Below are 25,675 nucleotides of genomic sequence, written 5' to 3'. Positions count from 1 at the left end.
TTTCTGCACCAGACTCAAGTGAAATTGCTACTTAATTATGTACTATCATATGGGACTCTTTTTCCCATGAAGGTTTATTATTACCCTTTTTTTTTTTACAAGCAAATTTGATGTAGTGTTAAACCCTTCCTTTCTGTTGACCCGAGTTGATAGGCCTGATGTTGATTAAGGGGACCTTCTTGTTCCCAAGGGGGTTTGCCCTGCACCCAAACAATCTCCTCTGACCTCAGGCTGGGCTGAACATGGCGTGTGCTCACGGGGGCGCGGTCCTGGGGACCCACCAGACGGCCTCTGTTGGCTGAAGTCATTCTCCTGAGACTTTGGAGCAGAAGAGCAAGGATTGCAGTTGAGGAAGCAAAGCCCCAACATCATGTTCCAAGGGGAGTTTAAGCAGCTTCACCTTGTTTAGTGATGGCTTTGGAGTGGGGAAGGAGGTAAAGGATCTACCAGTGATGTTGGACTCCAGCTGTTTGACAGTCAACTGGTAGTTACACTTGCAGTGTGTGCCTGTAGCCATGAGTTGAGCAAGGTGTGAAGCCTGTCCTGCCTCCAGGCCAAACTCACCGCTGCCTTTTCGGGGGAGAGCAACTGGAAGTGAACAGCGTGCTTTCCAGAGGGATGACTTACAGGCGCAGAAGGGAAAGCAGCATTCAGGAGAGAGCAGAATGGGCAATGCTGGGGGTTTATTATAGCCGTATCCTTGATAAATGGTCCTGCCTCTGAGCCGGGCCCCTTAGGAAGCCAGGATTCCTCTGCAGTTTTTCTGTAGCTTCATTTGAAATGCCTGTTTTCCATTAACTTTGTCCAGCTTCCAGCTGTCAGTACTGATTTGTGCTATTCTAAGTATTTTCTTTCTCTTGAGAATTATGTCCCTACAGTATTTGAAATAATTTTTAATATACACATAAAATGATGGGTTTTTTAAATGTTGGCTTTACCTTTCTTGAGCCTTTTGAATTAAATCATCCCTGTGAGTTACACAATGTTATATTTCATGCCTAAACGATGGAAGACTTTAAAACTAAGGAAATACTGTAGATGTTTCAGAGTGCTGGCACAAGAGCTCTGCCTTGTACTGCAGAAAATCATCTCTGCTTCTTCAGTCACATTTCAAACATTCCCCTACCTGTTTCGTATGAGCTCATATGAATTGACAGTGGGGCCTTTCCAGCCACCTCCCTTCGTGTTCTTTGCTAGTGTTTTCAGGGTTTCTATAGTGCAGCGAAATGCCAGTTACAAAATTGAAAACACTTTGCAGTTCACACTTACTGGATTTAAAGTTTGTTCCAAACCTGCCTAACGCAGTGTTTGCCTGCAGTAGAGGAAGAAGCTACCGCAGGGTGCTGCAGCTCCTGCTTTGTGTCACCTTGTCTGGGAGGGCCGACTCGGTGGTGGCTGATGTTGTCCCTGGGTTTAGATCAGGCCCGTGTGAACAGGGGTCCCTGTCGTCCCTTCCTGGAGCGCTGTCAGCAGTGTGGGGGTGTGTGCGTGCAGAACTGGCATCTGAAAGGCAGCGAGATTGGGGGCAGGCGTCAGTCAGACGTGGTCCCTCTCCAGAGAGCTGTGGAGGCAGCTCAGAGAGGAAGAGAAGTGGGGCTGCAGCCGGGCTGACTCCTGCTCCTGGGAGCATCTGAGGAGGTCTTGTGTATCTCCCAAGTGATGCAAGACACGGCTCAAAACAGCCCCAATTCCATCTTAAGTAATAAAGCTTGTATTACCAGGGAGCATTTTGGTGTGGACCCTGTGCCTTTAAATAGTTTCTCTGCCATGCTGAATGACTTTGAAGCTTGCTTATTCCGTAATTAAAAATATCTTATCTGGGAAGCCCTAAGTCCCTGTCTGCTGGTTCACCTTCTCCCTGCCTGAGGCAGGACAGTTCAATAAATAATCAGTCTTCCCTACAGCTGCTGCAGTGCTTCTTTCTTACAGAAAGGATAACAAGTGAAAGAGCGAAGCAGGAGCACTGAGGCATCAGACTGACTTAGCTGAAGGAAGAGTCAAGTCCAGAGGCCAGTGTCAGGATTTGTCCCTGTGGCTGATGTTCGCTGCTGCAGTTTTGCATAAATCTGGCAGAGCTGCACACACCATCTTGGCACACACGAGAGCATCTGCCTCTGCTGGGGATGGTTTTCAGGAGCAGAACCAGGATGGTTGCAAAAGCACTGCCTCTTTCTTCCACTTAAAAGTAAGAACTAAAATAGTGGCTCCCCATTCCACTGCACAGGGGCAGAGGGTAAGGGAGGTCTCAAACTTGCTGGTGTCTAAAGCTGGGCCTTGCCAGCTGATGCAGTGTTTCTCCACCTTCACCCTGGAGCTAGAAAAATGTGGGTGAAGGCAAGGAGAGAGGTGATCCCATGTGAGCAGAGAGCAGCAGAAGTAACTCAAGAAGCAGGATTTTGGGCAGGTTGGTAAAACTGCTGTAGTGGCATTTGTGGGGGCATAAAGCCCCAGGGTACAAAGGATGGGGATAAGAAGCGCTGTGCTATCAGTGGGGCTTACGCTGGGGGTTGTGTTTATGTGTCCAAAGGTGCTATAAAATGAAACTGAGAGGCAGCAGTATCTGTTGTACACTGTTTATTTTTCATGTGGAGCTTGGCTGATAAATAGGACTGAATTAAAGCAACACTCATGAAAAATAAAACCCAACCATGACTCAGAAGTGCAAAATTGCCCTCCACGTGTCCAGAGACAATGAGGTTCTGGTTTGCTGGAGAACAGCACACGGATATTGGTGTCTGTACCAGCAGGGCAAAGGCTTCAGCTTATTGATATCCTAAATGAGAACGGACGTCTGGTACAGTATATGGCTTTGTCACTGGGTAGCCACCTGTGACTCTGAGAAACAGCTTCTGTTAAGAAGAGGTCACTGGTGAGTTTTTCTCCAGTTCCTATTTACAAGTCGTGGTGCTGTCTTCCACTCAAACCACTGAACAAGGGCTGCTGAACAGTAAGTGCTATGACATTAAAACAAAAAAACCAAATGGTAAAAGCAAAGAACAAAAACCTGCCCACCTCCATTGCATTTGGACATGGCTCATCATATAAACAGCACCAATAGAGAGCAGACGGTTCCCGTGGTGGAGGATCGGTTTGTGATGGGAAGACTTAAGACTTGCAAAGGATCAGAAAAACTAACAAGTGCATCCCAAGTATGAAATTACAGTAACAGGTTGCCTAAGGCTGAGAAAGGTCTTAATTGCATCGTCCCATCGGGCGCACAGCTGGTGGCAGCTGAACTAGCTGTGGCTCTCCCTTTGCACTTTCACCCTACTCCCTGCTCATCTCTTTTTGCAGCTCTGTGAAGAAGGAACTAGCTTCAACTCCAGAGGACAAAGTAAGCCACGAGACATTACGTACTCAGTCTTGTGGTAGTCCGAGAAGCGTCTGGCAAAGTGTTCCCAAAGGAAAATTGGTTACCCCATAGTGGGGAATGGATGAAAGCTGTAGGGAATGAACAGAGCGTGGGGCTGATTTGGTGCCTGGTAAAAGGGTCTGTAATTTACCTGCCTGGAAAAGTGTCTGGAAGGGAAGGAGTGAAAGGAGTTCTAGGACCTGCTAGGTCACTCACTGAGGTAAGGACGGTAGCCTGGGGGGACTTCTGCCAGCAGGTACTGCTGCATGTGCTCGGGCACTCAGGCATCTTGTTCTTTCCCAAGAGCCGCTCAGAGCTCGCCCTCTCCCAGCGTTTCCTGTGCTGCCTGTGCAGGGAACCAGCAAAGCGCTGACTGGTGCTGCCCGCAGCAGCCTGCGTGTCCTGACGGGTTTGAAACTCCAGGCAGCAGTGGCACGGCAGCGATTCTGCTGGTGCGACCCCCTGCCCAGGCTGCCCGGGGTCTGTGCCCACAGGCTGCTGGTGGGACAGGCAGTCGGCAGCTCCCTTCACCTCGCTGGCCTGGTCCCGCAGCAGGCGCTGGGCTGGAGAGCGAGCCCAGGAGCAAAATGGCACCGTTGCTTTGCAGCCCGACCACGGTGGTGTGGGCTGGGCATTTCCTGCGGCTTTCTGAGCTGTGGGGCAGGGCAGCCTTAGGGGCTGGGGGTCCCCCACGCCCAGAAATCCTGTGAGTCTGCAGCCACCTCCCCAGGTGCCAGCTGTGGGAATGAATGGTGGAGCTGGATGTCAGGCAGGTCTGGCTTTGCCAAGCTGGAAGGACATCAGCTAGGGCATCGAGGGGAGGGGAAAGCTTCACTCGTGCTACCCTTTCTGTGGTTCTGCTTGGGGCTGTATGGGTGTCACAGACAGAAAAAGAAAATCCCCATGCCTAATCATGTTTAAAAGATTTCCATTGGTTTTTCCAACTTTTTCTCCACATTAGGGTAGAGGAATGGCCTCAGGACCCCTGTGAGGGCAGGGTGTCTGTGAATACATCTCGCTTATAGAGTTTGAGAAATTGTTTAACCGGCTAAGTAGCATGTGAGGACAGCAGCACTGTTGTGCTCGTTGTTTGGTGATGTGTAGCAGGGAGCAGGAGGGTTTCCTAGGAGGCCATGTCCCAAGGCCTTGGGATCCCACGTGTGTGTTTTAGACTTCACCAGTAAAAATCACCAACATCTTCAAACTATCTATTTCCTACAACAACACATGCCAGCTGGGGCTGTCTTTTCATTTACTTTCTTGCCTCCAAAGCGTAAAGCCAGGGAGCAAAACAGAAGTTATCAGGTAGCTGTTCAGGCACTACGAACATGGGGGAGCGATTTGATAAAGCAAATACAGCCTGACTCTTTACATACACCCCGTACGGAGGCTTGGTCAACAAGCAGCATTCAATAGCTTGAATATATTTAAGGGATTTCCACCAACTCAGCTGAGAGCTCTCCATTTCACTGGCATGGTTTGGACTCTGGGGCAGATTTCATTCAAAAAGAAAAAAGTAAAATTCTGTTTCCCTTTTCTGAATGTATTTGCTGCAGCAATGCCATTTCTTCACGTGCCAGAAGAGCTCAAAGGTTAGCAGGGTCCAGTACAACTGCATCTTCTCCGTCCACGGGCCACAGCCGTTGCGCGCCTGTGTGCCGGGTCCGGCTCAGGAGCCAACGGGGCTCGTCCCGCCAGCCCCACTCGGTGCGGAGCTCCCCGCCGCCCTGGCCTGGCCGCAGCTGTAAGCAGCGAGACATGGGCAGGAACTTGCACAAAGGTGTATGTTTTTCTGTCGGTCCCTGGTACTGTGTCTGGCAAGCACTGCAGGCCGGGCCTCCAGGCACCGTGAGGGAGTGGGGATGGGATAAGCTCTTCCTGAGATCTCCCTTGCTGTGCTCCAGTCCGTTTTCAGCATCTCCCAGAGCACGTTCCCTGCTGTCAGAGATACCCGAGATGTTCCTCACGCTTCTCCCCATCCAGCAGTTGAGTTCAGAGCTTGTTCTTCTGTCTCATGGTTAAAAAAATATATATTTTACTTTTCATCCTCGTCTCCCTCGCTCATGCTGCTGAGGGAGGCAGAGGCAGCTTTTGGAGAAGAGGGAGGGGAGGCTTTATTGAAAACCCAGGGTGGAGATGGAGAGCGGGATGGAGAACGGCCTCGTGTAGGACTGCTGTTCGGGCTCTGCCGGGGAGAAAAAGCCTGGAGCATTCGGCCGCTTCGTTCCTGGAACATCTGCTTCTGTAAAAGCACAGTGAAAAGATGCTCTTTGAGTAATGCACGGAGGGGAAGGTATGTCTGCGGGCAGGCAGGGGCTGTGCTGCGCCTCTCACCTGGGAGAGAGCAGGGAGACAGAGGATAGACCCGCTAGGATGCGTGGCCAGTTCAGCTCACGTTTGGCCTTTGCCTCTTCTACTGTGCTCGTGATAACCTGTTTTTTACGTGACGTTTTTTCTTAGATTGGACACCCCCAGTGTGAGAATACTGTGTACATTGTCCTAAGCCAGCTAGGGGGAACTCCCTTTGGATTTTTTGTATATGTTGGTCACACTCTGTGTGTCAAAAAGTCATTTTTCTGCCTGAACTCCCAATGTTCTTTGTTCCCAGGACCTTTCCCTTTTAGCGTCCTGGAATGGACCACCCGACTCCTGCTGAGCCTCCTGGCTGGCCCAGCCTTCTTTCCTCCTCCCCTTCTCAAGAGAGGCAGCCACTTCCCCAGCTACCTGGAGCAGGCACCACCCAACCCCTTAAATTGGGGGTGGGAATATTGGAATGCAGGCGTCTTTGCTGAAAAGAGAAACACATGCAGGCTCTATGTTCTGCTTTGGGCTTTATTGTCATTTTTGCTTTGTAAAGCTGAGTGGAGGCCGGCCAGCGGTGGTGGGGTGGAAGAGGCCACCTTTTCCATCAAGCAGTCTGCTACACTAAGGCAAACGCTGCTACTCGTTAGTGCCTACGCGGCCTCACGTTAGGCTGCTGGGCTGGGTTACAGGAGATCTGGCGCGTACTGTGTGGCTGCTGCAGGCTTCGTGTGGAAAATGCCAAATGCGACTGCCTTGCTGCTCCTCCTGGGGATGGGGAACAAGAAGTCTCAACCTTGGCTGGAGTACTGGGAGTTGGGTTGCAGGGAATGCTTGGCTGGAACGGAAGAGCCAGCCCAAAGTTAAGTTGCCACTCAGGTCTGAGAGCAAAATGCTTGTGCAGAATTGTATTCTGGGTTTGCCTGCTTGGGCACCTGCAGTCCACAGACTCTCAGCTTGAGTTTTTGTTTTATTCCTCCTTCCCTTTCCCCTGCAGCAACTCTGCTCTGTGATGACCCTCCTCCCAGCCAAGGGGCATGTGGCTGCCCACCTTGCTCTTCCTTTCCCTCTTTGAAACTCAGCACTCACTGCCAGGATAAGTTTTCCCGTCAGATTTCTGGTGTTTGTTAACCCTGGGCGTTAACGATTGAGCACAAATACCAAATGTAACTGTTCCTCTGTAAGCTCCCTCACCCAGTTTATATCTTTATCACATTGGCCTTTATTAACTTAAGTTTTAGAGCCTGAATGTGGCTGCAGTGCAGAAAGAAAGAACAGTTCCTTCCTGGAGCCACGCTTAGCCTTGCTTTCGTGCATAAAGCCCCACGGTGTGTAACCCACCTCTGCACTACTGCTATGTCCAAAATAGTCACGACTTCCTAAAATCTCAATAGTTAGCAGATGGTGGTTGCTCCTGATAAATGGTGCCAGGAAGCATTTGGATGGGGGGAGGTTTGGGCTGCTGAGAGCCGTGAGGATGTCACCAAGGCTGGCAAAGCCCCGGAGCCTGTTGAAATTCAGTGGTAGGAGTGCAAAATTTCCCTTTAGATCACAGAAACTGAGGTTTTGTTGGCTTGACTTAGTCTGTCTCATCCTCTCACTGAAGATAACCCCCAACAAAAAAATGTTTGGTATGAAATATCTTTTTCCTGCTCAAGTAAAACACTCTGCCTCCCTCCTGCCCCTGGCGCCTTACCAGCCACTTCAAAAAGCTGAGTCACATTGTGGCGCTTCACGGCAGTGTGGTACCGGTGCCGGGGGAGATCGAAGTGGCCCAGTTTGGCTGGTATCCCCTGTGCCAGGGGGTACTCAACTGTACCTTGGGCCACAGAGGCCAGGGATGGAAAGGAGAATCCCACCTTCCTGCTAAGGCCCTCAGCCAGGCTGCAGGACACCTGCTTCCCAGTCCCTGCTCCAGCAAAGAGTCTGTTGCTTGAACAAGCTGGTGTGCTCACACCTTCAGCAGGGCAGGGCCTGGCCTGTCCCAACTGCCTCCTTCATTAGTGCTTTAACCAGCAGGCTGCTGGCCGAAGCCACAACTGCTGCCGGAGGAGGTGGTGGTATAATTCACCTGCCTCCAGAATGACTCTTCCCCTCTGGCTGTGCTCTAGCGGGGTAAGCCATGCCCTTCGCAGGCAAGGGCTTCCTAACGGTGTTCCTCGGGCCACTGGGTGCTGAAGAAGTAGAACAAGTGCTAACAGCTTCCTTGAAGTGCCGGGGTTAGACAAGGCTGGGTGTGCTCTGGACCTTTACCAGAGGTGGGAAAATAATTTCCAAGCCTTGGTTCAAGCAAGTTCAGGCACACCCAACCAGTTTAGGGAGATAATGCTTTGCTTTTGACAGACTTGCTACTGGGTGAAAATATTCTGCCTACTTCTGAATTTGACTGCCTACATGTTGATACTCCTTTGCTTTACAAAACAAGTGCCAGTTGGGTGTTATGGAGCACTGCTGCTTTTGAGCTGCTGATTCTTTCAAGTCCATGCTCAGGTCCAGGCTGCAGACACACGGTGTGGCCTAAACACTGTCCCTGAGTTCTGGTTGCAACCTGTAGGATCTGTCTGAGCCCCCGCTGATGTCTGAGGTGATGCAGCTGTTTCCCAGTGCAGCTATCCCCGACACCTTCTGCTCACTGAACAGAGGGAAGCCGGCCCTTTTGAAGGGACACCTCGTCTGAAGGGACACTTCTGAGGCACAGAAACCCTGCTGCACTGTCAGCTTTGCTTTCTCTCTGCTGACCTGAAGTGTAGCTGCCTGCTCGTATGTGTCTGAGAGGAGGTAGGATGAACCCCGCTGCCTTCTGCTTCCGTGGAGCAGCGTCCCTGCCATTAGGGCCTCCGTGTCAGGCTGCATGGTGGTCCTCTCTCACACCAGAACAAAAGTTTCATGCCACATTAATCATTGTTTCTGACTCCTCTGTGAGACTCTTGCAGAAAAAATACATAGAGGGGATTGCACAGGTGGGCAAAATTGCCAATGAATTATAGACATCTTGACATTTGAAAACTGACATTTTGACCTTTTCCACAAATGGGCATTTTTTGTGGGTTACGTGGCCCTTACTTTTAGAAAATTGATGCTAGCATAAAGCATATTATAATAATTATTTGTGAAATAATAATAGCATATTAATGGCATGCAAATTACTGATCTAGGAATCCAGCATGCCCATAATGATTCCTATACTGTTAATGTCAACATTAAAAGCAACATCTAACTAACAGTGATAAGGTAAATTAATGTTAATAACAGTTTTGACACTAATAGCAAGTTATCGTTATTTTGAAAGTCCTTCCTGTTGCCAAGGCTCAAACTCATTTCAAAAAAGCCATACCACCTCTCAGCTTGCTGTCACCGACGCTTTTCCTACAACACTGTGAGGAGGCTTCACTCCTCTTTTCTTAGCAAAGGTCTCTGTCATTGCACCAGATTTCCTACTCTGTGGTCAAACACTAACTCAGGAAACAGGCCACACCCAGCTCCTGAAGGAGCAGAGCAGCTTTTCTCTAACTGAATTTGGTGAAATGTTTTATCAGCAAAGGGTTTTTAAAAATGCCATCAGTATGCAGTGTTGAGTAGGTAGAGCCAGGGAATGGGATCAAGGCTTTTAAATTCTTCCTCCCTCTGTACAGCCAAACTCATCTCAACTCCTGTGGGTTTCATGTGCTCTGATGGCATCAGTTTTATTTATTCAGCACCTATGGCCACAGGACCATCCCACATGGGGAACACTTGCCAAGCTCTACAATGCAGGTAAGCCTGGGCTTTTCATCAGAAGATTTACCCTCTTCCCCTCCCCAAGGAAAATCATACAGTCAATGAACAAACTGCTAAATAAGCTATTTGTTTATACAGCTGGAACTGGTGTTACTCAGAGAGCACCTGCCTTTGCGTGGTACAGACATAGCTGTAAGGAGATTATAAAGCTGCAGTCTCTGTTCTGAAGCCTTCACAGCCTAATTTTAGGCTTTTTTCAACTGAGTGGTAATCAACACAGCAACCTGTGGCACAGAAAAGGTGAGAACTCCAGTAAAAGGCAGGTACTACCTGCTTTGGAGGCATTGAGTTGTGACACAGCTGTGACGTGGCTACTTAATTCACCAGGGATCTGTGACTCTTCCTGAGTGTGTGTTTATAAACAAAAACTCTGCTGAGATCCTTTCAACAGAAGGTAACTTTCATGATGGGAAGTTGTTCAGGTATGAACTGATAAGTGACCTGAGAGAACATTACATGCATGTTGGCTCTTTAAAAATATTCCAATACTATCTGCTTCATGCTCGTCCTAAACTGTTTTTTCTGGCTTGCTGCCTCTATCAACATTTTGCCTCAAACTGTAATCCATGAGCAGTTAAAAGCTTTGCACAAGCCTCTTGCAAAGGGTTTGCTCTCAAGTGAGGAGGGAGCTGCCTGACTGACCGTGTGCCACAGTCTGAAAACGTACTTCTGAAGTACATCCTGCTGTTCTGAGGGATTATTTGTCTAGTGCTTCCTCTGCTCCACTCAGTTCACCCTGCACTGCTGCTGCTCTCCTCCGTGCTTGCTCACATTTCCTGGAACCGAGCAAGAGCTTCACTCGGAGCTTGCAGCTAGAGCAGCGCGTCCGAGCTGATGCCTGCGCTGGAGGGTCTGGCTGGGGCCTGGGCTTTCACCACAGCACAGATGAGCAGAGCTTGTCGGAAAAGAACACACCCCCTCTAGGAAAGTCTAAGAAGGTCTGTTCAAACAAATGACAAATTCTACATTCAAATTAAGCTTTTCTACTGGTTTCAATGTAGCAAAGGGAAGTAGTAAAAGCAAGCACAGCTTCTCAACGTTTGGCAAGATACCAGAACTGAAAGATGGGGGCTAGGACTCTTCCGGGGTTCTGAAGTGTCACCAACTCACCCCTCAGTGCATGACTTTGGTTTGGGCAAGTGAGGCCCTGGGGCTTCTCCCAGGATGCTGCTGCAGACTCTGAACTGCCTTTCCAAGGCACCTGGGGACCTTTGGTAAATGGGCTCTGTGGAGCCAGCACATAATGAGGAGAGCTTTGAAAGTGCTTCAGTTCCACCTGAGCCTTCCCTGCAGTCAGTCAACTTCTTGGAACTTTAAATCAGTAGTTTTTGAAGTTAGAAAATTGACATCTTCTACTGCTGAGTACAGAGCATGAAGAGAAAACTTTTCAATGGTCCTGTTTCCCCCACTACCTCCAGTGTTTAATTCCTCCCTGATGTATGTGTGGTCCTATTTAGTGCTAACGGGGAGAACAGACTCTATTGCCTGTTTGCTCATATGTTGCTGTTACACAGCTCTACTCACTTTCAGCATTGCACCTTCACAAAAGACAGAAATCCTAAAGAAGCAACAGCCAGAAGTGGCAAATCCTCCTGCTGCAATGTTGGCATGCGTTACTGGATTCAGCAAGCAGGTTTGGTGTTAATCCTACTGTGCTGGCTTTCAAAACAGACTGCAGCAAAAGAATCTGCTCTTCATCTGTGTTACAGAGGAGAAATAAAAACCATTCAAACTTCCTGGGATGGCAGAATACCTACCCAGGCTCCATCAGGTCCAAACAGCTCTAAAAAGTTGCCAATAAATTCCCTGGACTTTTCTTCCCATTTCTGAATGAGGTCATGGCTCTTCTCTTCCACCTTGTAAACAAATTCTTTTGATTTTTCCTCCACATTCTTGACTTTTTCTTTCATTTTGTCCACTTGGTTTTGAAAGCGGTATTTCTTCTCCTGTTTTAAAAGCGTGGGCAGAGATTAATATACAGGGACTTGGAAATAATTAGCCACTGACAGCTGAGAAGAAAAAAATTGCGTTAATGTATCCTAATACATATGGCCTTGGTTAACTATTCCCACATTATTTTTATAAATGCAAATTTAACATTTGTGGAATGAAGTGCAGAAGGTACATATTGAAAAGACCGTCTTCTGTGATTACTGTGTTTAATTCACTACATGAATCTTTCCATATTTTCAAAATGAATGCACTTTGAAAATTATATGAATCTTGTGAAGGATACAAGTGAGAAATTAACAGCTCAAACTTAGCAGTAAGCAAAAGGCAAATCTCCCTGGGTTTCCTAGCAAACACAGCCCACTGCTGACTTGCCAGCCTGGATGTTAACTTGAACCAAAATATCTCTTTGGTTGGATTTCTGCAGAGCAGAAGGAAAACTCACTTCACCTCCGAGCCTAGCTAATACAGGAGCTTCTGGCTGCAATAAAGATGTGCATAGGCCAGTGGCTTGTGGCCAGCAAACTTTATAGAAAAGAGAGCAAACTCCTAACTGCTAAGTCACATAGAAAGAGAGGGACAGAGAAGATAATGTTAGGGAGCTCCTGTTGGGCCAAGCTTCTAAAATACTTCAGGGTTAAAGGGCTTTTGTCTTGAAATTCTTCTGTGCTCTGCAAACGTACCACCCAGCTAACTTAACGCTGGGCCCTGACGGTGTAATGGTCTCTGTAGAAGCACAGATCACTAGTGGCTTTTAATTTCCTGGGGACTTCATTTAATGAGCACTTTAATTTACTTTAAAAAAAAAATACTGTTTAGTGCTGAGGTGGGTTTTATTCTAGCTTGTGAATCACAAGAACCATCTCTGCAGGCCACAAGGCTAAACAAAATCCTCAAGGTCCAAAGAAACCAAACTCACTTTGAAGCTAATAGGTGATCAACCCTTCCTTTAATGAGGAAACAAGCGCTCTTCTGCCTTGGTGAAATCCTGTGTTTTTAATTTTGAAGCACACGAACAGTCTCTGATGCAAATTAGTATTTCTTCATTTAAATTAGTATAAGCTAAGTAACGAAATGCCAGGAGGGACTTCAGGATACATCAGTGTCTGAGACTGAAGGAAGCATACCTTATGCAATAGCATCTTAACCTCAGAGCTGCTAAAGGATAAATTTGAGAACCCCCAAGGCATCCAGCATGCCTTAATTTAACAGATATTTGCAATAGGGATCCTTCTGGGAGGAGTACTTACAAGCAGGACTTTTTAGAGGTGCAGAAGGCTGAAAAAAAAAGCAGTGAAATAAATATTTTTGCCCTGTGATCTGTGCCCTGATTTATCTGCTAGGCTTCAAAATAAGAAGTACTAAACCCTCGTGAAATGACACAATTCAGTCCTTCACAAGGGGGTTTCCCAGCTCCAGGGAAAGAGGTGGGAAGTGCTGCTGTGAGCCAGCCCAGTCACAAGGAAGATTTCAGTTATGTGGGTTATCTTGAGGCCATAAGTTGAGATTTGAAACAGAAAATGAAGGAAAGTAAACTTTCATTTCTGTTAAGTGTTTACTCCTCACTGGAGGATAAGGTGCAGTTCTGTACACGGAAGATGAATAATTTGAGCCATCCTTTCAAATGGCACTCTTGCCCTACCTAATGTGGCTTCTGACCTCTTCAGCATCATTTATGTACCAGCTTCCTAACACACTTCCTTGTCTTTTAAAAACCACTTTAGCTTCCTCTAGTAATCTCACTGCTCAGCAGTTGGTGGTTTTTTTTGTTTTTATCCTGTCGCATTGTAGAGAAGGTTTGGATATCAAAATCTTTGCTCTCTGTGCTGCCTTCTCGCAATGGGAATAAAGAAAGAACTCGTGTCTTGGGTGAGTGGCTGAGAAGCCTGCGGTGGGGGATGGGCTCCTTCCTAGTGTGTGATTAAGTCACCTACAGCTCAAGGAGGAAGGGGAGCAGCAGCTTTGTTACAACGTGAAAGCATAAGATGGAAATGAAGTTGCTGATTAATAACAACAATTAAAACTACTCTCAGCTTACCAGTTTCTTTTAAATTAAGTTCTTCCCAGCTATTTTAAAAGCAGCAGGACAAGATATCCTTTAACCTTTACTGTATGTTCCTGGTCTTAGGAGAGGGTGTTTCAGAAGCAAATGCAGATTAGTGTACTTACATTTATAAAACTAACATTCAGCTCTTTGGCAGTGTATCCTCGTTGGAGGTTGCGCCGGGCATACACATCGTAGTCCCGGACAATCCTTGTGATGATATCTGATGTGGAGATACCCTCAGTTCTCTGCGTTGGTACGAACATTCCTGAGCAAAGTGGGAAAAGAAAGCCCTCTGAGAAAGCACGGCAGGACCAGGCACTGCGGCAGGTAGCTGAGGATGAACACAAAAATGCCTGACCAAAGGTAAGAGACTTGCAATTCTGCCCGTCTGATTTCCAGTTTCTTCCTGTTATTCCTGTGTGAGCTTAGGGAAGACACTGTGTTGCTATACTGTTCATTTTTCCTCAAGTCTTCAGAAAGGCTGACTTGCCCTCTTCGCAATGACAGCTGTGATATTAGGCTGGCAGGGGCTCTCAAGCCAGGAAGGCTAAACCTCACAGTTGTGCCAATTCACTGAGCGGTTCTTTCCATAATTGTAGCCCTTATTTAACGTTATATAAAGGAGTGGGGGGGCTTGGCTTCCTCTCCTGCTATTGAAAGGCCATTTGCTGCTCTCCTGTGTATTTCCACTCTCCCCTCCACTCCTGTGCTGCACCATCTGACGGTCTTTGTCCTGACTAACACGGACCAGCTTCTGACCTTGGCCAAAGCCAGGAAGCACCTTCGGGTACAAGATGCGTTACAGTAACTGGAAAACACCCGGGAGGTGCCAGTAGCTTGTAACAGGAAGGTGAAGTGCAATGGAAGTGTGAACAAACATGGATGTACCGTGGGGACTGAGGGTATCAGTCTTCATAGCCTGTTTCGTGTCCACCTGGACACATCAGTGGCTGCATAACCACTCTCCCTGCTATGACAGATCAGTCCCTAAGAAAATTGACCACTTGTTAATACTGCTTGTATTTTCAACACAGCTGAGGTATATATGGTTTTTAATTGCTCCTCATCAAGACAGGATCACTTAAACTGTTAATGCAAGTCACAAAGACAGTAATAGCAGAGTGCTAGCACATCTTGGTTTAGTGGTTATTTAGAGCTAGAAAAAGTTACTACTTTCACTTATATGCAATTGCAACATCAAGTTGCTGATGAGAGTGAGCTGTGAGATAAGACTGGAAATGGTTTTGCAAAAAAAGCAGTGCTTTGTCTTAAAAGGGAGCTATAGCTACTGGCAAATTAATCCCCACATGTTCACTTTAAGTAGACAGGCATTGATAGCTAATTTCACAGGGTTAGAAAAAGATCTGGAGAGGGAATCAAGAAGCTTAGCAGCCTCTTGTGACTAAATGCTATGTGATACTTTTTCTTTCTGATCTCTAATTAATACTTTGCTAAAAAATAGATTATTTTAATCACAAGCAGAGAGGTTTCCCTGATCGTGCTTTTCAGGCTTGCAGCAGTCACTCAGGAAACTATTTTTGGAAGCAGTGAAACGCACTTTGAGCCAGAAGCCTTTATAGACAGGAGCTACCAGAATAAATGAACAAAATCCAAACCCTACCCTTGCTAAGACAAAAGCAGAATTGTTTTCAAGTAGATACGCAAATCCATGTATGAGAACATTACCTTTAGTCACTGATTTTGTTTTCATATGCTTCATGCGTGGACTGATTCATGTTTTCCAAAGTAATTCTTCACAGATGTGCAGAGGTTTAGTTAGTGCACCCTTACCCAGCTCACCGCTGTCCATATGCCCTCCCACCCACTGAAGGGAGTGGGGAAAGAGAAGCCCATGAGAATCTACACAAGCTCCACAGTTCCCAGCTGCTTCTCTGCTCCCCAACAACCTGATGTGGGAAAATGGGAGTACTGGAACTAAGGAAAATGCACAAATGCATCTGCAGCATTAGTCTATTTAAAACAAAACCCTCTAGGAGGAAGGGGAAATTCACTGTTGTAATAATGCTGTCTGGAGCATTAGAATTATTACAGCACTAGATCTCAAAACTCTTTAGAATTAAGGTAACATTATTCCCAGTTTATATGTAACAAAATTCAGCCATACAAGACTGAAGTCACTTTTCCAGCATCTCGCAGTGACAAGACACAGAACAAACCACAAATCCCTGCAGCTGTAAGTCCATACTCTATTCTGCAAAGTCTGAATTTCTCATCAGGACATGTGTGCACTGCACCCATGCCCAACAACAGCAGAGAAGGATGTGCCAGGTTTGGGCACTCTCCAGCGCAGTCTGGTAACGATGCAGTGACACCAAGGGCTCCTGTCATGTTGTCCTGTGCACTCAGCACCTTACAGAAGAAAAGCAAAATAGCTGCCTGTCCAGCACATATGCTGTATGTATGTCCTTCAGTGAACTGCCCTTACCAGCAGTACCTTTGTTCCACTGCCTAGTGAAGTAAGCTGGTGCTGGCTCTGAAATTGTAGAACAGCAGTTTGCAAAGGAGGGTTGTGAGTCTGACACCACAGTAAGGTTTGCAAGTGAAAAAAGATCAAGAACTGCTGCTATAAAAAGCTTATTCGTTCAGCTCAGGTCAATACCTGGTCTACTGCTGTCACTGAGAAGGTCACTTTGCACAGGAAATTAGATTTGCTCCGGAATTTTTTTAAGCTTCCAATATACGTGTTTACGTAGACCAGGAAAAGGATGGATTCGCCAGGGTTCAAAGCAGCACCTCCAGGGAGCAGGAGAAGAAAGGTGTGATCAGTTCCTCCTCCCACACTGTTCACTGTGGTAGGATTACTGCTGCTGGCAAACAGTGGCTTAACATTATCTCCTCGGATTTAACTCCGCTTCCTTGAACTGAAGAGATACAAACTTCTGATGACTTCAGCATGTTCACGTTCAATGTAATGTGGCAGTCAACCAAACTGCTACATAGTATGGCAAATTAATTACTCTGGTACTGATTTAAACTCTCTGCCAGTGTAGTGAAAAGAACTCCCGGGGTAAATCAGAAGTAGATCCTAATGACTCCTGAAAGCTGCCTCTGTTTGCCCATATTCCGGACTGGGCTGTGTCAGGAAGTCATCAGTTTACAGTTATCAACAAACAACTGAAGGTTGGCTGGGCTGCTGTGGGAACTAAACTAATTTTCATCCGTTCAAAGCTCTTAGTCAAGCACCCTAAAATAATTTAAAAAACCCAGATGGGACTCTCTCATGACAGATCTGAATGGTTTCCTGGGGGTTATGGCAGGAATTCAGCCAATGACATCCTCTGTGGTTTCACAAAGTGAGTATTTCTGCTGATGTCAGCAGTACCTACCGTGAGGGTGTAAGAGAACGTGAAGTTGTGGTCAAAAGGCAGTAAAAGAATTTGAGATGAGGCTGAAAAGGAAGGTGCTAAAAATGTGAAGTTGCCCTTACCTGCCTCCTTTATGTGTTTGTATACATCATCCGAGCCAGCGGAGGAGTACGGGATGTCATCGTGGGCTACAAAGTCAATCTGCCAGTGAACAGAAGAAGAATCACATGCCACCATCACTGAATTTTGGTTCAGTGGGGGTCGTTGTGGAGGATCATCTCTTTTCTCGACTTCAGCTGACTTGCTTTTGACATTCTCATCCTAAAGCCATCACCTAGAATATTGCACTAGATTTAGGCCTACAACTGCTGTGTTCTGTGATTACGAAAGAACAGGAAGCTTGTCTCCAGAAGCACTGCCATTAACACATCGCTCTGGCTGGCTCTCTGTGATATTCTGTAGAAAACCTAAGACACCTATTCCTGCTTTTATTGCTACTGGAAGAGCTAAGTCAAGTGGCAAAGCTTTGGCTTTCAAAACCACAGAGGCAGGATTATTGATTCTGCCTCCTTAAGGCTGTGCGTATACACGTGTATACCTAGTACTGTCATGCTGTCCTTTCGTCACCCAGTGATGTGGACACTAAAATACATCCTCGTTAATTATGCTTTTGTTAAGATTCATATATATTGTAAGACAGTCAATAGCATGTAAGACATTCTGTCCTGCCTTTTAGAGGACACATGACATTTTTACATATTTTCTGGCCAGTTGTGGCACACATTGCCATTAATAAGAAATGTGCCTTTAATTGAGGACTTTAACACTACACGATAACATTCCTGGTTCATGATCTCTTTTCCTGAAAGTCAATTTGTGAATAATTCTTCAGTGTTATTTTCCTGTTCAAAAATCCCACTACAGAAATCATCTCAGCATATTGAGAAAAAAAGGCAAGACAAATAATAACATTTTCAGACAAAGATGGAGGCGAGCAATGCCATGTACCTAATTTCAGTGCCTGGAATTAACTGAATTTCCTCCAGCTAATAGAATTTCACAAACTTGCTGTTTACTCTCAACTGTCAATCTACAAAGCAGAAGTGAGGGATAAGGGGAGAAATGTACCTTATGTTTTTCAAGGAACTCGGGTGTCAGTGTCCAGGGTGCATCTCTGATGACCTCATCCACATAACGACAGTGTCTGAGGGCTTCATATCGCTCAGTTTCATTCATCACAGTGAAGCCTTTGAATTTATGAGTTAAATCATCACTGCAAACTAAAATATGGAAGTGTCAACAAAATGGCTCCACACCAAGTAGAATTAGCATGACCAGCAGTTGATTATTTTCTGATAATTCCACTAAGCACATAGTTATTAGCTTAGCTAATTTTGGGGTGCTCCAGGGCATCTAAGAGTTCTGCTCAGGGTTGGCAGGTACAACCCTAGACTTCTGAGAGATTTTTCCCTTTCTGGAGCTGCAGCCAGAGTCCATGTGAGATATTGTAGGACACCTCAGGTGGTACGGTATACACATGTTGAGGCAACTCAATCCCACTATAAGTGGGGATTTAATAGGCTGTGAAATTTCAGGGGTGATGGCCACTGCTTTAAAAACAATCAAGAAGTGCAGTGTCATCAATCACAGAGTGCTCACAAACTTTGTGTATCACAAAACAGTCGAGGCGGGAAGGCACTACTGGACATCACCAACTCCCCTCCTCACAGCAGGGTCAGCTACAGCAGGTTGCTCAGGGCCATGTCTCGTTGAGTTTCCAAAGATGAAGACCCCTCAGCCTCTCTGGGTCTCCTGTTCCTGCTTTTTGTTCTCATGTAAATCATGCTCTAAATGATGAATTTGCTAACAACAAAGCTCTAAATCACAGCAGAACAGTTTCTCGCTAAATAAACACGGATGGAAAACAAGTCATGGCAGATTTTATAGGAATCTGTCTCTGAGTTTAGCTTTGAGTTCAGCAGGTTTCACAAAAAGAGAAGGCTTGTGCCATGTTCAAATGGGAAATCACAGGAGGAAGCCCCATGGAAAGGACTGGGAGAAGCTGTATGCTCTGGTGGAATGAGCAGAGTTAAAAGTCCAGAAATCCTGCATCTTTAACTCTGGATGTACCAATACTTTGTCATGTTGCTTTTAAAATGAGGGGAAGCAACACCCATGTTACCAGAGGACTACAAAAGTTAGGTATTATCTTCCTACAAGCATAACATTGCATAAAACACAGTGCCCTGTCCCCACAACTGTATCTCTGTCCAATATTATAGCTATGATAGTCATCTGACACCCCACATGGAATAATGTGATACCCATTTATAGCTGGGTTGACAGTGGTTGTCCTTCACCACAGGTTAAACCTGTGCCTTTGGATCTCACTTGTCTGTGACACTGGGACAAACAGTAAATGTACTTGACAGATGATAAATGCAATGTTATTAGTGCTGCAGGGATGCATGAGAGCAGCCCTACAGCTGCTGCTTCTTTCTAATTTGAAAACATCAACCTATCAGGCAAGGCACTGGCAAAGACACAGTCTTTTTTGAGATCTAAAATGGATGTTCTTGCTGTGATGGTTGTTAACGACCTTTAAAGTAGGAAAAATGTAGGGAGGCTTAGATAGCCCTGGAGTTTGTGCAAAATTCAAAGCCAGATAATATACATACAAATTTCAGCTAGCGAAATGCTACTCTATCCTATTATGTCATTTTTGATGCCTGCTGACAAGAAATTTAATGGAGATCAAAGCATTTTCAGTAGAAAGATCCCTTCTGAGGTTGTATTTATGTTTATTTACAGACTCTGTCATCTTAAAGCTACCCTCTCCTGGAAGAAAGGGTCTACTAGAATTATTGGAAAATAGTAATTTTTGCTTAAACTCTGTAGAAAGGTTTGATTTTATTTTTTGATTACTGTTTGTTCATGTACAGGGTAGACATAATATCTCTGTATTTCCTTTTGATTCTGTCATCCTGCTCTAATGACTGATTTGGGAAAGTACAAACGTCTATTTAAAAAAAAAAAAATCTTGGCTCCCAATAATTGTCTTCACAACGAGGAATAGAAGGGGTTGGTTGTGGTGCCCACAAAGACTCATGATACCAGTGCTTTTGCAGCACAAATTGTATGTGGGTGTGGAAAGGTGCCCAATTTTTAAACACGCTAAGACACAGTGTGTTGCTGGGAAAAGGTGCTGATGAGTGCTGGCTGCTTTGTCCTTCACTCCAAAAATAAGGGGAAAGTGAAGCTATGCCATGAATTTCAAAGGAGCCAGGCTTTTGCCCCAGAGCTCCTTCCCTGATCTGGGACACCCCCCCACTCCTTTAAAAGCAACAACAAAACCTACATAACTTGTGTTTTTTTTAAACCTCAGAGTCTTGCACCTCCACTTGCTGCTTCTGCAAGCTATCTGGCTCAGCAGGAAAATAAGAGTCCTAAACGTTTCCTTCGTAACAAAGGGATGTCTCCTTTCCCTCCCAGGAAGCTCCATAGGAATTGCCACAATTCATAAATTTAAGAGTAAAACCAAAAAGTGTGTTTATAAGGAGATTTTTGCTTTTGCTCTATGTTTTTCTCCCCTTTTCAACTGATATGGGACAAAGACGCAAAATAATGCATCTTATAAAGTGTCTGAAGGTTGCATTCACATTTGCTTTATCGTCACTGCTGTAAGCATTTGAGTGGCTGAAGGTTGCTGTGAAATGTTTATGCGAGGCATATCTCAGTGCAGGGAAACTAGAACCGAAATGCATGTTTATGAGGCCTCACGACAGCAGGGCTTGCACAGCCAGCTCGGCAGGAAAGAGCCGCCCTCCAGTGACTCCTCAGGCATGTACCAACTGCTGAACAGCTGTTAGCCAACCACACAGCAAAAAAACCTGATGAGAACGTAACCTGCCCAGGGACACCTGTGAACTGAAAACTATGTTCAAATCATGGCCCACATTTGGGTCTCCAATGATAACGGGCTGGATTTAGCTTCTCTGCTGATGCTGAGGGCTGGGTCTGCACACACAGTACTGACCTGGCAGTCAGGGGCTGTGGACTGTGCCTGGCTGGCAGAGGGACCGAGGAGCCAGAAATAAATGACCGGTTGATCTCATTCACTCATCTCCATCTTTGAACAATTTTGAGCGAATAACTGAAAAAGGTAAATTATTCATATGGAGCTATTCTAAGCTCAGAGTCATGCAGGCACCTGCTTTAACTAGAATGGGAATTGTGCCCATGCTGCTGAGGGCAGAATTTGACTTTTACTTTAATTGATGCAATTGTAAGACGTAATTCAAGGCAAATCGCCTATAGAAAGCCCGCAGAGTGAAAGTAGCATTCAAAGTCATAGTGAATAAACAGCTGGGGGTGTGAGCATGGCAATAACTCTGATACTGAAGCACAGAAGCAAACATCCAGCGCAATAAATAACTCTGATCTTACCTCCTACTAATAAGTAGCTATTTGGGAATAGAGTTTTGGCTTGCATAAGAGCTCTAGCATGGCCAGAGTGGAAGAGGTCAAATATCCCATCTGCATACACTCTGACAGGTCTGTCAACTGTGGAGAAAGAAACACGACAGTGATTTTTCAGACCCCAAACAAGTTGCACTTAATTTTGCTGGACAGGTTTTTGTTCCCAGATCAGATGATTACGGAGATTTACCCCAGTTCTGATGTTCACAAGCATCATGGGTGAACTCACAGTGTTTTATCCTGCTCGTTACTTGTTCTTCTCTGTACTCTCTGCTGTTTTCTCTCAGACTTAGCCTATTTATTATCATCCATCATCCATGTATTCTAATTTAGCAAAAATGTCATCTTCCTGCCTCATTCAGAGATCCACCATATGTCTTGTTCTTTTTTCTCTGCCTTTCTAGTCAGTTCTGCCTTCTGGATTTTTTCAATTTTTTCCTTATTTTTTCTTATCGTCTCCTTTTTCCTCTTCTCTTGTCTGTGACTTTCTTTTTTCCACAGCTTACCACTGTAAAAACGTATTGCTTACCTCTTCCACATAAACCTTTCACTTCCCTTTTTTCATACTTCCCCCAGCTCTTCTCTCTAACCAGCCTATCATTTATTTTTCTCACCATCCTCCTGCTATCACCTTATAACTCTTGCTTTCAGTGTGACATCTTCAGCAGCAGTCTCCCAACAGAAAAAGGACTTGCTTTACCAAAAGACACACCTGACAGCTGTGCCACCTCCAAGCAAAAGGACAGCAGAGTTGACAGCAACAGAGCTCCAACCTCCATGGACTGCATTTCAGTGCTACAAAGAGATGTCTCTGCTGTCAGGACATCCAAGGGTCCACAGGAGAACACTTTTCCTTGCAGAGCTGACTGGACAGCTATGGCTTACCCCTATAAAGGGTAAGTACTTTAAAAGCTTATTTTAAATAAGTAAAATAAGTAAACAAAGGATTTTTTACAATAATCGCTTGGAATTTAGGGAGTCTGACGTATGTATTTGGGACTTCATGTGAAATCATCCCATTTCCCCAGCCCAATCGCAAATGTCCAGATAAAGAAACTGGGCATGGTTTCTTTGCAAAGGGAAAATGGCCTTTAAGGCCACTTAAGGTCTGATGTGATCAATAAGAACATCAGTGAAATAAGTTTTCCAGCATACAGAGGCAGTACAGGAAGAGATTCCAGGAGGTAGCCACTACACAACACAATTTCCAGGCTGGCTGGAGTGGGCTGGCAAGCCTTCCTTCTGACCAACATGCAGATATCCATGAAAACATCAAACTAACTTGAAATGTTTTCTGTTGTTGTTTCTCTAACAGAAGATAATGGTCCTGTAGTTGCTGGTTTCTTCCCCGTTACCTGATAGCACCAGATACCAAGCTGGCCTTTCTGCTTCCAAGTGGAAGGCACAAGTGAGCACTGACAGATGTCTGTAAGGGAGAGCCTGTGCTCTGGGAGCGCCCATGGTCCTGCTGGTGTAGCTCTCTACACATACCTGGTGTTCCCAGGCGGGCTTGTGCAATGGTGAGTTTCTCATGGGGGGCTTGGCACTGACAGCTTGTTTCATCTGCAAATGGAGCAGGTGCCGTCAGAGTCTGGAAGGAGGAAAAAACACAAAGTAAATTTGTTTTTTCCATCAAGTAGCTAAAAAAGAACCATTTAACTGTGGCAGGATGCTGTAACCAGCCTTAATGCTGGTTTGTTCTCTGAGGATTTTTGGTTTTTGGTCACCCCTAAGCATACACAATTCACACAAGGTAAAATGATGAGGAAACTAAATATTTCCAAACATATAATGCAACCTAATCCTTTGTTGAGAAGCTTAAGCATTTTTGAGGTGGGTGCAGGTACATAATTTTTCTGTTTGCAGAACAAAGTCAGGTCTGACGGCCGAAGCAGCTTAATCCTTGGTTTGGTCTCAATGACTCCAAAGGCCCAAGATGTAAAATGTATTCTGCTACCTGCAAACAATAGGTGGAAAAACTAACTGGGATTTAGAAAGCTGCAAACAAGCCATTTCTTCACAAGCACCAGTTCCTTCCACTGATAATAGCACAGGTAACTGGGACTACAGGTTGTTTTGTTGTGTCTTTAATCAGAATCTTGTATAATTTTGAGAAGCCATTCAAAATAAAGGCAAGAATGCAACCAGAAGTCCCACCTAACTAGAGCTAACTGACCTGCTACTCCTTTCTCTGGTCTGACACATACTGTAATGGTACTAAAACGCTCTGTGATCAGAGCACCACAAGGGTACTTGCTCTGAAGAGCTTATAACCTAAAGATAAAAGAGAGAGAGCGAGGATGTGTGAAGAATGACGTGGCATTATCTGCCAGGAAACTTGATTACAGAAATTGTATTTTCTGCCCATGCCTATGTAGGAAGTTATCAGTGATCAGGACCTTAGATATTTATTATCTGCCATGTGGTCTGATATGAAAAAACATGTTTCTACTGCTCTTGGCTTGAAATCTTTACGAAATCATAGTTGAGTTTTGGTTTGCTTTGGTTTTGTGAGATGAGGTGGTGGTTGAGACAAGCCGAAGGAAACCTACCACTTACTTTGCCGCCCCCATGCTTAGCTGGGACCTTGCAGCTGTGGCTTGGTTGGGTTTTGACAGTGACCACTTGTGTGATGTACAGCTGTCATACCAATTTGAGCACCCATGGTCAATTGTAACAGAATCTCTCTTCCCCTTTACACTTTTTTTCAACTTTTAGATGCTGAATGCTTAATCACTGAGTATCTATTTTCTTTAGGATCCCTGAGACACTTTAAGACATGTCATGCCTAATTGCTGCTGACCTCTGGGCTCACTGGCTTGTTGCATGGAAAGCTCAGAGGACAGTGGTAAAACAGCAACAAAGACTTAAGAGATTCATATCCAGCTCCTTCTGCTGATTTAGTATTAATTTTGTTAATCAAAAGCACTAAAATTGTATGTAGATTTCTTTGGTTTTCCTTCCATTTTTCTTTCCCTTTTTTTTCCATAATCTCAAATGTTGCAGGAAATCATCATCATTAGTATCTTAGTGATGAAAGTCACAGCATTTCTGCACAGACAAGGTTAAAAATGGAGAAACTATGACCAAGTCCAAGTTTCTGTCTGGGTTTCATGGATGGGAACTGCTCATTGGGCCACCCACGCTGCACAGTGTAGAACATTGCACATAATCATACCATGCCAGCTCCTTCCTTTATTTTCTAAATACTGTCTTTTTGCTTCTGGCTTTGCGATCACTGTGTGCTAACCTGTCTTTTTATCTCCACGCAAGGTCAAGTTACATGGCAGCTTGTACAGCCTGGTTCCTGCTGGGATAAAAAGGAAGGCAGAAATCTTAAAACAATAATGGCTATGGTCTGAGGCCTACAACTGGTAATCAGATCCTAGCTTGGCAGAGGCTGTTTCCTTGGGGATTATTTGAAGAAAATAGGCTTGGTTTGCAGGAAGATATCTCTTTTTCCCCCCAGGCAAACGGAATGGTGCTTTTCATCAATGCAAACACCTTTGCAACACCAAGATTTTTCATTCGGTCTCTGCTCAATAGAGAACAACCTCTATTAGCTTCCCATTGGTCCCGCTTTTGTAAATGCTTATCATTAAAGCTCACTTTACAGCCAAGGGCTTAGAACCAGACCTGTCAATATTCCCATTAATCTGTGACCTCTCAATCACTGGATATGAAAATACATTAAATACAATAGATTAAAATCAGCAATATTTTATCAAAGCCACATAGAGAAATGCATAAATACCATGTGCCAACAGATCAAGGGAAATACAGAAAAAGCTTCCCAATGATTACCCAATACTATTTTGTTTTATATGGCCTTGAAAAAATGTCGCTGAGCTTAAAAAATCATCTTATGAATGCAGTAAGATGAGACCATTTGGTTTGTATATAAGAGCATAAGATAAAATAATCAAGAAATTATTAAAAAACAGAAATAATGTATCAGACTTATTTCAATTTGTATATTATTACTTGTATTCTTTCCAGTTTCTTGTCAGTAATAACTAGAATTGGGAGAAGAGAGCAAGTAATTTATATAGCAGCTTTTTCATTTTGGTTAATCCATTAAAGTACTTTTACAAGTTTGCTATAGTTTTGCCAATAATCAGATAGTTAGACAAAGACCATGCAAGTATACTTCTTTCTCTGACAGATTTGCCTTCATTATGTTCTAGGCATTTACATTTTATGATTAGTCAAGCAAGTCAATTTAGCCTTGTATTTTGGACCAAGATAAGCTTCCACAATCTGCATCATCCCGTAGCAGGTTGCTCTACAGCCTAAGTGTGAGTTCAGGGATGAATTATCTCATTTTGTTTGTTCAGCACCTGCCGCCTCCTTGTATTATTTGATGTTCTTGTATTGGATGCTTCAGTAAATTCATCTGTAGACACCTATTCCCTGCCTCTCTCTTTTCTTCCCTCAGTCATG

The 25,675-nt window shown here is 45.0% G+C and overlaps 1 protein-coding gene and 2 long non-coding RNA genes across 4 annotated transcripts in view; 2 read left to right on the top strand and 1 right to left on the bottom strand.

Annotated features, from left to right (window-relative positions):
• Window positions 1–2,559: 2,559 nt before the first annotated feature.
• The window catches only part of PCYT1B (phosphate cytidylyltransferase 1B, choline), a 47,668-nt gene continuing 24,552 nt past the window's right edge, over window positions 2,560–25,675 (bottom strand). For both annotated transcript variants that reach the window (XM_074858592.1, XM_074858593.1), the window contains 7 exons: window positions 22,724–22,823; window positions 21,200–21,316; window positions 17,882–18,033; window positions 16,876–16,954; window positions 13,550–13,692; window positions 11,188–11,376; window positions 2,560–5,594 (listed from right to left, as the gene is read on the bottom strand). In XM_074858592.1, the coding sequence (XP_074714693.1) occupies window positions 5,388–5,594; window positions 11,188–11,376; window positions 13,550–13,692; window positions 16,876–16,954; window positions 17,882–18,033; window positions 21,200–21,316; window positions 22,724–22,823 (987 nt within the window). In that variant the 3' untranslated portion in view covers window positions 2,560–5,387. The remainder of the gene's footprint in view (window positions 5,595–11,187; window positions 11,377–13,549; window positions 13,693–16,875; window positions 16,955–17,881; window positions 18,034–21,199; window positions 21,317–22,723; window positions 22,824–25,675) is intronic.
• On the top strand, window positions 8,925–13,666 carry LOC141939242 (uncharacterized). Its single transcript, XR_012627515.1, has 4 exons — window positions 8,925–9,406; window positions 9,509–9,670; window positions 9,758–9,852; window positions 13,582–13,666. It is a non-coding gene; the product is annotated as an uncharacterized LOC141939242 (long non-coding RNA).
• Window positions 13,655–23,925, top strand: LOC141939241 (uncharacterized). Its single transcript, XR_012627514.1, has 4 exons — window positions 13,655–13,790; window positions 21,884–22,128; window positions 22,548–22,752; window positions 23,099–23,925. It is a non-coding gene; the product is annotated as an uncharacterized LOC141939241 (long non-coding RNA).

This window comes from Strix uralensis, chromosome 2 (assembly GCF_047716275.1).
Source record: "Strix uralensis isolate ZFMK-TIS-50842 chromosome 2, bStrUra1, whole genome shotgun sequence".
Taxonomy (NCBI): domain Eukaryota; kingdom Metazoa; phylum Chordata; class Aves; order Strigiformes; family Strigidae; genus Strix; species Strix uralensis.
This window is presented reverse-complemented; position numbering and strand designations above follow the sequence as displayed.